The sequence below is a fragment of the Xenopus laevis genome, chromosome 7L, assembly GCF_017654675.1.
Source record: "Xenopus laevis strain J_2021 chromosome 7L, Xenopus_laevis_v10.1, whole genome shotgun sequence".
Lineage (NCBI taxonomy): Eukaryota > Metazoa > Chordata > Amphibia > Anura > Pipidae > Xenopus > Xenopus laevis.
In genome coordinates, this window is record NC_054383.1 from 123,975,693 (window position 1) to 123,991,175 (window position 15,483).

Sequence of the window (15,483 nt, forward strand, 5' to 3'; positions counted from 1 at the left end):
AACAGATTTTTTTATATTCAATTTTGAAATCTGACATGGGGCTAGACATTTTGTCAATTTCCCAGCTGCCCCTGGTCATGTGACTTGTGCCTGCACTTTAGGAGAGAAATGCTTTCTGGCAGGCTGCTGTTTTCCCTTCTCAATGTAACTGAATGTGTCTCAGTGGGACATGGTTTTTTACTATTGAGTGCTGTTCTTAGATCTACCAGGCGGTGGTTATCTTGTGTTAGGGAGCTGTTAATTGGTTACCTTCCCATTGTTCTTTTGTTTGGCTGCTGGGGGGGGAAAGGGGAGGGGGTGATATCACTCCGACTTGCAGTACAGCAGTAAAGAGTGATTGAAGTTTATCAGAGCACAAGTCACATGACTTGGGGCAGCTGGGAAATTGACAATATGTCTAGCCCCATGTCAGATTTCAAAATTGAATATAAAAAAATCTGTTTGTTCTTTTGAGAAATGGATTTCAGCGCAGAATTCTGCTGGAGCAGCACTATTAACTGATTCATTTTGAAAAAAAAGTTTTTTCCCATGACAGTATCCCTTTAATAACAGTGTCCACAAAATGGCTCCTGCCTGCTTGCTATCATTATGAATTCCCAGACTGAAGGAAACAAGATTCCAATATTTTATATAGTGTAATTAAAGTTAATTTTGCTTGACTAATGTGATGAAATAATATTTTGAATATTTTTTTGGGTTGACGAGTCCCTTTTAATTGTAGAGTCAGGAAAACCCCTAACATTAATTTTGCCCAGTCTATTTTCTCCCATATTGCATTGAGAGACTTATATGACTCTACAAGAATTCTATAAGCACTAAATAAAAAGATGCATTACAGGTAAGGAGTCTTGTCATTTGAAAACCTTTAGGAGTTGAAGTAATGATATATCTCTCTAACAAGCAGGGTTTAGCCTTTCACAGATTAGAAATCAGTTCCAAAGGGCAATGTGCAGCAGTGGTGAAATGAATGGTTTGTGGTGAGCAGTGGGTGGTGTTGCACTGGTGCTTTCTGCCACTTTTGACGACTATTACCCGTCTCATCAGTGAATAACAATTGGAAGTGACAAGTACATAACCAGAGACAGGCTAGAGAGCTGTGGATATCATTTTGACTTGGTTCCTAATCTGTAGATGGGCATGAATTCAAGGTTTCTAAGGAGGTACAATGAAATAGGGATCTTAGAACAACAGAACTGGAATGACTAAAGCAATTGTATTGTTTTATCCAGTATCCTGTTACAGAGAACAACCTTTCAAGAGAATGGGCACAGTCTTAAAGCCTCCATACACGGATAAAAGATGCCGACAGACCGAGTCGGCAGCTTATTGGTCCGTGTGGGGCCATCTGAGGGGCTTCCCCAATCGATAACTGCCCAGAAGTCGGGCAGATGCCGATCGGGCAGGGTAATAAATCCCATCTGATCATGGCCGCACCTGTTCATTGATGCGGTCCCGCGAGCCTCCATTCTGATCGCTGAGCCCTAGGGCCCATGATCAGGGGCGCTTCGCCAATGAGGCGAGTTGAGGCTGTCGCCTCAGGCGGCAGCGCCCCACTAGGTACCAGGGGCATCAAAAATGCTGCTCCTGGTACTTTAAGAGCGAATTTCCGGGGGAGGGGGAGGATCGCCCCTGCCCATGATGGGATCAGCCTGATACCGCCCACCTCAGCGGATCTCCCTGTGTATGGCCACCTTTAGACCCTGCCAGGGGTCCAAACTAGTCAGCCAAGTTACAGTTAGGTTAGGCAAGTAAGCCAAATTATTAGTAGACTGCTCTGTTGAAGACCTAGTTGTGGGCTCTCGGCAAACACTGAAATCTATGGGTATGGGATCCGTTATCAGGAAACCCATTATCCAGAAAGCTCCAAATTACGGAAAGGTCGTCTCCCATAGAGTCCATTTTATCCAAACAATCCAAATTTATAAAAACGATTTCCTTTTTCTCTGTTATAATAAAACAGTAGCTTGTACTTGACCCAAACTAAGATATCATTAATCCTTATTGGAAGCAAAACCAGCCTAGTGGGTTTATTTAATGTTTACATGATTTTCTATTAGACCTACGGTGTGAAGATCTACTGTATATTATGGAAAGATCTGTTATCTGGAGAGCCCCAGGTCCCAAGCATTCTGGATAACAGGTCCCATACCTGTATTACTGAAATTCCGTGAAATAGGTCATTACGAAAAGGGAAATTCGAAAAAAGATGGTGACTATGGGCTAAGAGAACTTTCTTGGTTGGTCACAGACTACCAGCTCTCATTCTTTGATCTTTGCATTCTCATAAGTGGGATATCCTTGCTTAGTCACATTATGTCAGCTCAGTCACTATTCTCTCTGCTGCTCCACTATTCCTCTGAGAGGAACAAGCGATTGTGATGTAATTAGCTTTATCCCTAGAAAGCCTTTCTCCTGGGCGACGTAGCATTGGCTCTGGTGCATAGCAACGCCGCTACCTGAATCAGCCACTTCAAACTCAAACCTACTTCTAAAAATATGAGTCATTAGCACTCCTTGTTATTTGTAATACCGACAATGTTATTTGTTGTAAACCCTGTCATTAAATCAGTCTTACGCAAACAGAATCCCCAAATGTTTCAGTACTGCCAAACAACATAACCAACAAGCTTTGCATTAAATAAAAAGGCATTTTAACAGTAAATAATAATAACAAAAGAGTGCTGCATAGGCAAGAGGTTCTCAGTGTGTTATATACAGTATATGCAGCATATTTAAAATTATTTCTCCCATAGAGTCTTGCCACTTTTCCCTACAAATAACAAAACAGTGATAATAAGAGCAGCAGTGATCCCAGCTACTATGTTCAGTTTATATTCCAGCTACAGAATAAAATACACTTCCTTTGTTGTTATTACCCTGGCAGCACATAACCAACAACTAATATAACTGGCACCAGACTTTGTTTGGTTTTGCCAACCTCATGGGCGTAACAATGCAACATTATTAAAGCAGCGGCCTCTTTTATTATATTTATCCAGAGCAAATTTGTTTTTATCAAGATTACACATCATTGATTTCTGATATGGACCAACACTTTGTCTTCTGAATAGTTGCATTATTGCCTTGATAATAGATGTAGTTTCCTGCTTACTGTTGGATATAAGATACATACTGTGCTGCTTATTTTCCAGTTTAACCTGCTCTTGTTCACTATTCTTATCTCCTCCACTATACCAAATATAATGTCACTCAAACTACTATTTCAGAGCAGTGTAATTATATAGTGAATAAAGTACCCCCTCTGGTAAAATATAAGGATATTATAAGTCACCGAGGAGTTTCATGACCATATAAAAACACGAGGCTGAAGGCCGAGTGTTTTTATACAGGTCATGGAACTCCGAGGTAACTTCTAATATCCTCATATTTTACAACTGGGGGTACTTTATTTATTATAATACACAAGTTTCAGTGAGTCATGTGACAGAAATGACATCAGAACTCACCTTTTATAACTGATGACATCAGAACTCACCGTTTATAAGGATATAATTTACAGGATATTCATGGCTTTTGTGTATTATATAGTGAATAAAGTACCCCCTCTTGTAAAATATAAGGATATTATAAGTTACCGAGGAGTTTCATGACCATATAAAAACACGAGGCCGAAGGCCGAGTGTTTTTATACAGGTCATGGAACTCCTAGGTAACTTCTAATATCCTCATATTTTACAACTGGGGGTACTTTATTAATTATAATACACAAATTTTAGTGAGTCATGTGACAGAAATTACATCACTACTCACCGTTTATAACTGATGACATCACTACTCACCGTTTATAAGGATATAATTTACAAGATATTCATGGCTTTTGTGTATTATATACATTTACGCTAATGTATATTAGCCAAGGGCTGTAAAATTGTCTTCCCTGCTTTGCAGAATAACATTGTCCTATGAGAGAGGTTTCTGCAGTAAACTATACCTGTTGTAAAGCAAACATTTATATTCGTTATTGGGACACAGATGAAAACCTTATGATTATTAGCTAGTAAGATAACTATAGGGCTTGTTCAATAGAAATGAGCAGCAAAGCGTAGCGGATGGTCCAGTGCAGCTTTAGAGGAAGAGCAGGCACCCAAGTTCAGAAGCCACTGGTTTAGCTTCAACACAAACAAATATATTTAAGCATAAAAAACATCCAATCATAGTATGATAACTCACCAGAGTTGAACAGTGGCCCACGTGCTCCTGCCCCAGGCCCTCAGATCAGGGGAACGGATAATCCGTATACACAAGCAAGAAGGGTTTAGGGCACTCTGGGAAGCCACATATAGATCAGACCCATAGTCAAATAGTTAAAGAAGATTTCTTCTACTTTTTGAATATTTGACTTTGGGTCTGATTTATACGTAGCTTCCCAGAGTGCCCTAAACCTTTCTTGCTTGTGTATACGGATTGTTAGCTTCAACTCACTCTTGACCGGTACTATTGGAATCAAGTGATGACAATTTGGTGACTTCCCCAACATAATTATAGTACATGGTAACATTGTCCATCTGACACTAACCCAGAGATGATAATGGTCTACACAACTTCAAGAAAGTCACTACTGGCTGCAGTTCCCAGAAGCCAAATGTATTGTGCCTACCAAGACATTAGTCTTACGGGGGCTTATTTCCGAGCCCTTACAATGCTTGCCCTCCCCTTATTAAACTTGCTTTTTGTGTGAATGGCCATACATCTATCTGTACTTTAACAAAGGACCCTCCACAAAGAGGACACCAGCTGATGGAAACATTGTCCTTTACTTTGATTCTGAACTCTATCCACTGCAATAGTTGACTAAATTCTCCCCACCCCACAAGTAATTAGGTGTTAGGGGTCTTAGGCTAAATCAGGGGTCCCCAACCACGGGGCAATGGACAGTCCTGAACTGGGCCGATGAACAATTAACACGGCACGTCATATTGGATGCTGGAGGGACGAGATGGACGACGCACGCCGAATTGGACGCCAGTGCTCACAATTTGAACGCTGACCCCCTCCCAACCCCCTCACACTCCCCCGACCCCCCTGGTCCTTGCAAAAATATTTGGCTTTTCTTTGGTCGCCAGGCCAAAAAATGTTGGGGACCCCTGGGCTAGATCACTGGTTACTTGGGGTCTGCTGTATACTTTGTCCCATATCCCTTTTAGAAACACAGTAAGATATTCAAGTAGTATTTGCGCCTGCTGCTCTCACTGAGAAAAGCGTATACCATAACGTCTTTTTTTGACATTTAAGTACAGCATGGCAGGAACTGTACACAGCGTCTATCCACAGTCAACAGAATTAGCCTTCTGCATTTGAACCATAAGCAGCTTAAACTGGACTATATGGCTATGCATACGTAGTTTCAACTGACTTCATGTACACAAGGCTTAGCAGAACATACAATGATTTGTGTCATGGACACTAAATACACAAGCCTGCAGACAAGGTGCAATGTTGCTGTCATGGACAGGGCATTGTGGGAAAATACATATGAAATTCTCTTTCTGTGGGGCCAGTTTGTGCCCGGTTACCCACCAGCAGTTTATAGCGATGCTAAAGCAGTGGACGTTCCCCCATCATGTGCCATGTTTTTTCTTCTCTAATTTGAATATGTAAATTAGGATTCTGATTCAGTTGGCCAACTCTTTTGTGAAGGATTGAGGATACAGCTGAATTCAGAAATTAAGGTTTTGGTGCATCCCTAATTATGTCACGGAACTTCTCATTATAAATCATGGCTGCTTCTTAAAGGAGAAGGAAAGACATCTAGTACTTGGGGGTGGCAGATGTTAGGCACCCCCAAGTGAATGTATTTACTTACCTGTAACCCGGGCTCGTGCTCCTATCTGCAGAAAACTGCAAATGGGTTATTCCAGCGAGCACCATGGAGAGCTTCTCTTCCGGCTTCTTCTTTCTTCAAATTTCACGGGCCAGGCGCATGCGCACTAGAAAGACGCATTTAAAGTTCGGCTTCTTACTTCTTACTAATGCACATGCACAGCCGCGCAAATAAAAAAGAAGCCGGAAGATTAGCGATGCGTGGTGCTCACTGGAAGAAGCGGCTGCAGTTTTCTGTTGATAGGAGCACAGGCCCGGGGTTTCAGGTAAGTAAATACATTCACTTGGGGGTGCCTAACATATGCCACCCCCAAGTACTAAACGTCTTTCCTTCTCCTTTAAATTCTTTCGGAATTGCCTAAACATCGGTAGGAACATCAGTACAGGTATGGGATCCGTTATCCGGAAACCCAATATCCAGAAAGTTCCAAATTACGGAAAGGCCATCTCCCATAGATTAATAGATACATTTCATTTTTAAAAATGATTTCCTTTTTCTCTGTAATAATTAAACAGTAGCTTGTACTTGATCCCAACTAAGATATAATTAATCCTTATTGGAAGCAATAAGGGTTTATTTAATGTTTACATGATTTTCTAGTAGACAAAGTATGAAATCCAAATTACAGAAAGATCCATCATAGGGAAAACCCCGGGTCGCGAACATTCTGGATAACACGGTCCCATATCAAAATCAAATGTGAATGCATGGGAATCATTGTCATTGTAGCAATTGATGTTTTTTTCATAAGGCGTAGGGCTGTCATTTAAAAGGCATTGCGGCCCCAAGCTATCCGTGGATGCTGGTAGTAAGCGCGGCTGGGGGCAGAAATCAAAGGAATTTGTATCAGTAATTACACAGTACAATATTACCTATTTTGTACTGGTACAAAGTTCATCCTGTGGCCAGTGGGCTTCACCAATCTTTGCCCTGTCTTTTAATTGATGTTTGTTTCCTTTCTACTGAATCCGAAGTTGTGTCTTATCTCTGACCTGGGCAATATAAACAATCAGTCTTTAACACGTTTAGCTTTACATCCTGTTCCAAAGACATAACTAAATATAACAGCCTGCCAGGCACAGTCTTTTAGCCAGAGAGCTGACACTTCTCTTGACAATGAGGCAAATATTTCATACAGAATTATTCTGTTGTTAAACGTTGAACCTATTTGAAGTCAAGTGAGTAACTAATCATTTATTCTGCTGAATCATTTGTAGATCTTGTGGTTTTGATTTTTGTTGAATCATTTGCATATCTGTCAGTTTCTAGATTTTAGCAATGGTAAAGTCTAAACAAAATGTACTCATTTTTAATTTGAGTAGTAGTGGAAAAATGGCAGCTCTGTAACCTGTGTCCCACCTCTAGGGGGTCCTGGATGCAGTACCTTGATCAGTAATATCTAATAGAATTAAGTCAAAGGGAACTGGAAGTCAAAGGCAACTGGACTATTGATGGGCGAATGTGTAAAAAATTAGCAAAACGTGAATTTTGACGCCGGCGTTCAAGTTAATGGGCATCTGAATAATGTTAACGGTTTTGATGCGATTGACTTTTCTGAAGCAAGTCCAAAAATTTGCGACACCTAAAATTTGAAGGGAATTCACGCCTGTCAAATTTATTCGCCCATCACTAAACTAGGCTTTTAGGGGTTATTTATCAAAGATCAAAGTTTTTATACCTCGAATGAACTCACAACTCGAATGGTTTCTTATTTAAGAAAAAACGTGAATGGAATAAACTGAAATCAGCAAGTTCGGGGGTTAGCAGCCCGATTCAAAAGTCAAATTGATCGAGTTTTCGGGCAAAACCCTCAGAAAAAAAGTCATGAAGGCTATTAACATCTTCCAATGGTTCAAGGCGCCTCCTACATGTCCTTGACGGATCAGGTTTAACCCAAAAAAAATTATTTTTGACTAAAAAATAACCTTGAAAACTTGAATCTTCGTGAAAAAAAACCACGATCCTTAAAGGGGTTCTTCACCAACGTATGACGTAGAGAGTGATATTCTAAGTCAATTTTCAATTGGTTTTCATTTTTTATTATTTGTGGTTTTTGAGTTATTTAGCTTTTTATTCAGCAGCTCTCCAGTTTGCAGTTTCAGCAATCTGGTTGCTAGGCTCCAAATTACCCTAGCAACCATGCATTCATTTGAATAAATATTCAGGCCTCTCCTATTCATACCACAGTCTCATATTCAGATCAATGCATAGTTGCTAGCATAACTTGGACCATAGCAACCACATTTTAGAAAGTCTAAACTGGTGAGCTGCTGAATAAAAAGCTAAATAACTCAAAAAACACAAATAATAAAAAATAAAAACCAATTGCAAATTGTGTCAGAATATCACTCTCTACATCATACTAAAAGTTAATGAACAACCCATTTAATAAATTTGCCCTTTAGAGTCCAGTGACAATGATTCTTTCTAAAAGTCCAGTTGCCTTTGACTTAATTCTACTAGATACTGTATAATCATGACCAGGATAAATGAGAATCTTTCTAGACCTTGATTAGTATGTTCCTTGTTGCACACACTGCACACCTTTACTGCCCAAAGCAATCCAAGCACACACATGGCACCCTGGAGGAATACTTAGAACATCATACAACAAAACAGTTTTAAATGCGTTTTTTCTACACTCCCTTAAGCCCCAGTAGAGGCACTTTGTACTAAAACATGGCCAGGCCAGGCTAAAAGGAAAATTTAAATACAGTTTCACCAGTTAAAAACAGACGTTGCCCAATATACTTGAAAGAAAAATGATGCGTCATTTATTTATAATAAGGACAATTTGTTTATGGTGCACTCCCGCTTTTCCCAGATATGTGCCCAGAGATCTACTGGAGGCTGCCTGACTTCCATTGTAAATTGTAATTGAAATCATAAAATAGAATATGGCTAGAATATTTTATATATCTCATATTTTATCCAAATTTTAAAAATAATTTCCTTTTTCTCTGAAACAATAAAACAGTGCCTAGTACTTAAAGGAATAGTAACATCAAAAATTAAAAGTATATAAAAGGAATTACAATATAATTGAATGCTTCCCTGTACTGGTAAAACTGTTGTGTTTGCTTCAGAAAAGCAACTATAAGCTGCTGTGTTGCCATGGGGGCAGCCATTCAATCACAGGATACACAATAGATAACAGATAAGTTCTGAAGAATCCTATTGTATACGACAGAGCTGATCTGTTATCTACTGTGTATCCTGTGTCTTTTCTCATTTTTCAGCTTTGAATGGCTGCCCCCATGGCTACACAGCAGATTGTATAAACTATAGTTGTTTTTCTTAAGCAAACACAGCAGTTTTACCAGTGCAGCAGAACAGTACATTTTGGGGAAGATTTACTAAAGGGTGAAGTGACAAACGTTAGCGAAAATTCGCCAGCGTGGCGTCATTTTGTTACTTCGCCAATTTACTAAAGGTCGCTGGCGTAACTTCGAGATAGACTCTAGCGGTAATTCGCTCCCTTACGCCTGCCAAAGTTGCGCTCTGGCAGATGGACGTAACTACGCAAATTTACTAAGATGCAGATTTTTCTGAACGTTACCACTTGCGCCAGACTTGCCTTCGCCACCTCAAACCAGGCGAAGTGCAATATAGTAGATAGGGATTGCTTCAAAAATTGTTTAAATTTTTTCTAAGACCCAAAAAACGCTGGAGTTTTTTCCTTTTTTAAGGGTGATAGGCTGAAAAAGATCGTAAATTTTTTCTGGGGTACCCGGCTTTCCCCCTACATTTCCTAACATATGGCACATAAACTATACACTGGGCTCATGTGTAGTGCAATATACAGTAATAACTTTATTTTATTTTATTAAGGTTTCTCTGGCTTGTGTAGTGTAATGTATTGGCTGCAACATATACGTCCATTGAAATTTAACTTCCCGCCCTATGCAAATTAGGCAACTCTAGCGCAGCTTCGCTTGCTGCAGTAACGCTAGTGCTACTTCGCCAGCGTTCGGTGCCCTGGACGCAACTTCGGATTTTAGTGAATTAGCGTTGTCCTGGCGAATCTACCTCTGGCGAAGTGTTGTGATGTGAGCTAAGCCGTCGCTGGTGAATTTTCGGAGGTTAGTGAATTTGCCCCTATATATCCATTAATTTAATAGACTTCAATTTTTCAGTGTTACTGTTCCTTTAATCCAAACTAAAATATAATTAATTCCATACCTGTACTAAATTTACTGCCCAGCCCAGAGTTTCGGCAGCCCTATAGCCATAATAATCCATGGCATTAAAATCATCCAAAGCAACTCCCCATCATCTGATCCTGTAAGGGCATTTTTTTCAAGTGTCGGTGACACTGCACATGCTCAGTGGGTTCTGGGCCGCCGAGTGAGGTTACATTTGTCATAGAAGCTGATGCCAAAGTGCTGATTATTAATCAAGATCAATTCATAATGCAGTGGTTTGTGTGCTGCCATGTCAGACACACAAAGTTGAAACATTTACACAAATGGGTTTGGTCGGTGTCTTTATGTTGTATCAACAATTCCTCCACCGCCAGTCGTTTCCAGTCAAGGGGAATGGCAAAAACAATCGTTTGACATTCAGTTCACCTACACCTAAATATTTGCGTGGGCTTCACAATTTAGTTTGTGGGCTACTGTTAATACTTGTGTGTGTGTGTCAGCCCAACGAACAATTAAGAGGGAAACACACCGGTCTCTATAAACAGGTGGATTATAAATGAATTATTTGTTTGTATAATAGATGTAATAATGTAGCAATTAAGGGAGGTCATACACTGGCTAATCCTGAATGCCATCCAGCCAATCAGACCATGGGTCAAACTATACAAGGGGTCATGCAAGGTATGGCCTCCTGTCTTTTGTTCTGTTTATTTGGCCCAACAGGTTATATTGGTACTGGTATGGGACCTGTTCTGAATGCTCCGGACCTGGAGTTAATGGATATTTCATTACCTTAAATCTACTAAATCATGTAAACATTAAATAAACCCAATAGGCTGGTTTTGCCTCTAATAAGGATTAATTATATCTTAGTTGGTATCAAGTACAAGCTACTGATTTATTATTACAGAGAAAAAGAAAATAATTTTTATTTTGATAGTCTATGGGAGATGGTCCTTTCTTAATTCAGAGCTTTTTGGATCAGGGCCAGATTTGGAGCACAAGGGAGTTGCGCAACCCCCCTAGTGCTCCTCAGCCTCGCCACAAATACGGGCCTGTTCTGGATAACAGGTTTCCGGATAACTGATTCCATACCTGTATATGAATGGCCAGCTTCAAAAGTGGATTTAGAAAAGTTCCAAGTGTGATTTAGTACTGAATCTGATAATTAGCCAAATACCAGAACTGTTTGCATACGTCAGCTTTGGCTTAATCCATGATATTAAAGGAAAAATGACGGTCTGTGTGTTGCCTCAGAGATCACCTGACCAGAAATACTGCAGCTCTAACTGTAACGGGAAGAAGTTTTGAAGCAAAAGACAGAACTCTGTCTGTTAATTGGCTCATGTGACCTAACATGTATGGTTTGTTTGGTATGTTTGTGAGTACAGTGAATCCTACGATCCCAGGGGGTGGCCCTTATTTTTTAAAATGGCAATTTTCTATTTATGATTTCCCAATGGCACATACTACTAAATAAGTATATTATTATGAAAATGGTTTATTTACATAAAGCAGGGTTTTACATATGAGCTGTTTTATGAAATACATTTTTAGAGACCTACATTGTTCTTATTGTATAGTTTTCCTTTAAATGATAAGTAAAGTGAAATTTATTGGGGTGTGGTGACACACAGGCCCAGGCCCCCCCGGGTATAATCTCTAACTGTAGACTGGCCCGGGGGACTATTCCTGCTGCACAGTCCTTTTCAGTATTTCGGACACCACACATGTCCAGTAGAGTAAAAAATCAAATATTTAAAGGGGTTGTTCACCTTTGATTTAAATGTTATCTTTCTGCAGAGAGTGATAGTCTGAGACAATTTGCAATTGGTTTTTGTTTTTTATTATTTGTGGTTTTTGAGTTATTTAGATTTTTATTCAGCAGCTCTCCACTTTGCAATTTTGGGTTGCTAAGGTACAACTTACCCTAGCAACCATGCACTCATTTGAATAAGCAACTGGAATATGAATAGGAGAGGACTGAATGGAAAGGTTGAGTCATCAAAAGTAGCAATAACAATACATTTGTAGCTTACAGAGCATTCATTTTTTATATGGGGTCAGTGACCCCTGTGTGAAAACTGGAAGGGGCCAGAATTCAGAAAAATGATTCAAAAGCTATACAAAAATATACAATGAAGACCAATTGACATATTGCTTAGAATCGACCATTCTGTAACATACCAAAAGTTAACTCAAAGGTGAACCACCCCTCTAACGTTAATGTCGCACATTTGACTCAACTGCGTATGTGTGTTATCAGGACTGTACAGAGGATCTCTGGAGCTTTAAGAAAGATGGCAGCAAGGCAGGGACAGTACCCTGGGTCGGAGCACTTCAGTAGACTGGAACGCTGGCCCGGGGTATAAGGTTAGCGATTAGAGATGAGCGGCTTTTGACAGCCACTATACTTAGAGGAAACAGCAGCAATTACCTCTATTCACCTGTCATTCCTTTTCATAATTATCATCTTTTGGGATGTAGGTGGACAACCTCCCAAAATCGTTCACTTGAACCGTCTGTCACTAGTATGTGTGCGAAGATTTCCCATTTCCCTCCCAATTACAGTGGCCCTCAAATGTACTGTAACCCAGCGCCGATTCTAATGAAGACGCCGCCTGAGGCGGCTCCTTAAATGCCGCCCCTTCCCTGGCAGAAACACTAGTGCGGAGAGCGCAACTGCGCTCTCTCGCGCTAGTAAAGCCGAATTTCCGGTTTCAAAACCGGAAATTCGGCTCTTTAAAGTGACAGGAGCGGCTTTTTGCCGCCCCTGGAAACTTATCTGGCGCTGCCGCCTGAGGCGAGCGCCTCAGCTCGCCTCATTGGCGGAGCGCACCTGCTGTAACCTTTAAAGGGAAAACATGGGAAAACGTTTTTTTAAAACGCTCCAGTTAATAGTGCTGCTCCAGCAGACTTCTGCACTGAAATCCCTTTTTCAAAAGAGCAAACATTTTTCTTTATTTTTAATTTTGAAATCTGACATTGGGCTATACATAGTGTCAGTTTCCCAGGTGCCCCAGTCATGTGACTTGTGCTCTGATAAACTTCAGTCACTCTTTACTGCTGTACTGCAAGTTGGAGTGAAATCACCCCTCCCTTCCCCCCCAGCAGCCCATCAGTAGAACAATGGGAAGGTAACCAGATAACAGCTGCCTGGTAGATATAAGAACAGCACTCGATAGTAAAAATCCAGGTCCCACTGCGACTCCTTCATTTACATTGAGTAGGAGAAACAACAGCCTGTCAGAAAGCAGTTCCATCCTAAAGTGCTGGCTCTTTCTGAAAGCACATGACCAGAGAAAATGACCTGAGATGCACTTACACACCAATATAACTACAAACTAAAAAAAATACACTTGCTGGGTTAGAAATTGAATTTTACATGGTCGAGTGAATTATCTGCAGTGTGAACAGTGTAGTTTAGAAACAACAACTACACCATAAAAATCATTACAGAATCCCTTTAATGTGACTTGACTTGAAAGCATGGAAAAAGTGAAAGCAACACAATTCTGCTTACCGATTGCAAAGAGTGTGCTCACATTGGGATATGCAAATCTGGATTCAGTTTGGCATTTGGGCCGAGCATCTGTTTTCGTCCAAATCCAAAAATGATGGATTTGGTGCATCCCTAGTTAAAGTTGGAGCAACATTTATTTTAACAAAGGTATTTTCCCATGCCTCAGGTAGCACCAAAAATAAATTGTAAGCTCTATGGGACAGAGACACTCTGTGCCTGAATAACTGCATCAAGCAATTAAACACCATATGCATTACAAAGCAAAACAGAATGGGATAGTTCTAACAGACTTTATGATAAGGACAGTCATATCTGCTAGTCACAAGCATGAAGAATTTAAAGGCATGGCTTGAGTTTTTCCTGTAAACATTTTAGCTGAGAGGTAGAAAGATCAGCAGTAGCATGTCTGCACCTGAAGTGCCACATACCTCCAGAGAGCCATATATCATGCTGGGTCCCCAAATATAACTGGCAAGTCAGGACTATTCCTACTGTCAGAGCATACCTGGTCTTTCTGAATGTTGCTGGCCATGATTCCAGTGCTGCTTGTGACCTGCTGAGATCCAGTGCTGGACTCTTGGAGTTTTCCTGCTTGTGAGTGCTGGAAGCTAAGGAAGTTCAAATGACAGAGCGTGGGGCCGGTTTTTCCCTTACACTGGAAAACTGAACGCCACACCTACACATTAGCAGCTGAAAGGACCTTCCCCAGTCCCACCCTTTCACCTTCTCTATGTTGTGCACCTGCACAAAACCTGTTCAACAACATAAGTAGTTGTGGGTCACTAGCAAGCCTTCCCTCTAATTGACTTTCAGCCATGAGCCTTAGAATCAGCATTGGTGCACACTTTTGAAAAATTGTGGGCACAGAGACGGGGGTGGATCCAAATGACACCACAAACTCTTGTGTGTGCACGACTGCACGACTTATGTAACTGCGTGGGCGGAAAAGGGCCGGCACAATGAGACATCACAAGTGCAATGTGCAACATGCTAAAACAGACGGCGAAAACTTTTTTGTAGCCACAATAGCACCCTGTACCAGAAGCAGGGGGCCCATAGAATTTACAACCCTTGTTCCAAAAGCACATGTGTGCAGCCTAGAGCTAAACAGCATTAAACTGGACCGGCGGGACACTGGGAAAAACCTGGTGGGACACGGCCCTCACTGACCCAAACTGCTCCCTAGCTCAAACAATGGGCCCTGCCTCCACCCTGGCCCCAATAGTTGCAGCAAAAAATAAGGTGCACAGGCTGGGGTGGATGGGGTTGAGGCGGGGGGCTGAGGGTGTGCGGGCCCCCGAGGTGGCAGCCCCAGTGCACACTGGACCTCCTAGTCCAACACTGGAAGTAAACAAAAGTTACGCACCAAAGCAAATGTTCTGAAAAAGTGTACTGTCCCCCTTCTGCCTCTCCCCCAAGTTTATTTCTATGTGCTGATTTGCAAAAAGATTTCTGTGTATTTATTTATAGACATAATTTGTGATTTAATACTGGGGGCATGTGTGTTTGAGAGAGTGGAGGTTGTGACCAGTAGAATTAATGAGCACAAATAAAAAAAATGACAACTTTTGAAATGTGTCATTAGAGTTCCTGTATACATTCTTTTCTTCTTTTCACCTCCTTCACCCATTGATGCTGGAGCTACGGCATTAAGCTGGCCATAGACATGCAGATATACAGTATCCTTATGTCGGCTGGAAGGTCGTTTGTTGCAATATCCCGACCTACCACTTAGCATTCAGATTAAATGAAGTAGTAAAAAGAACAAATCAATCGATGCTGTGGTCATTAATTGACAGACAGCAATCATACGAAAGTTATGTCCAACAAATAGTAGTGACAGTCGCCCATTGATATCGTCAGATTGGCGGTATAATATCAGTAGCCGATATAAATCTTCTAACCTGTCCGACCGACTAAAAGACAGATTGCCATGGTCTGATAAATGTCGGGCTGATCCACACGTGGTCCAA

General features: G+C 40.9%; 1 protein-coding gene across 2 annotated transcripts in view; it reads right to left on the bottom strand.

The window, feature by feature from the left end:
* Positions 1 to 14,295, bottom strand: part of trpm4.L (transient receptor potential cation channel, subfamily M, member 4 L homeolog) — a 76,927-nt gene extending 62,632 nt beyond the window's left edge. Inside the window, exons 1-2 of one of the 2 annotated variants that reach the window (XM_041569655.1) lie at positions 14,016 to 14,217; positions 6,715 to 6,834 (exon numbers count right to left, since the gene is read on the bottom strand). Coding sequence is in view for 1 of the 2 variants with exons in the window: in XM_041569654.1 (XP_041425588.1) it covers positions 14,016 to 14,042 (27 nt within the window). In the remaining variant the exon portion in view is untranslated. Of the gene's footprint in view, positions 1 to 6,714; positions 6,835 to 14,015 lie in introns of both variants that reach the window. The other variant, XM_041569654.1, reaches the window with a different exon arrangement.
* Between the last annotated feature and the right edge of the window lie 1,188 nt (positions 14,296 to 15,483).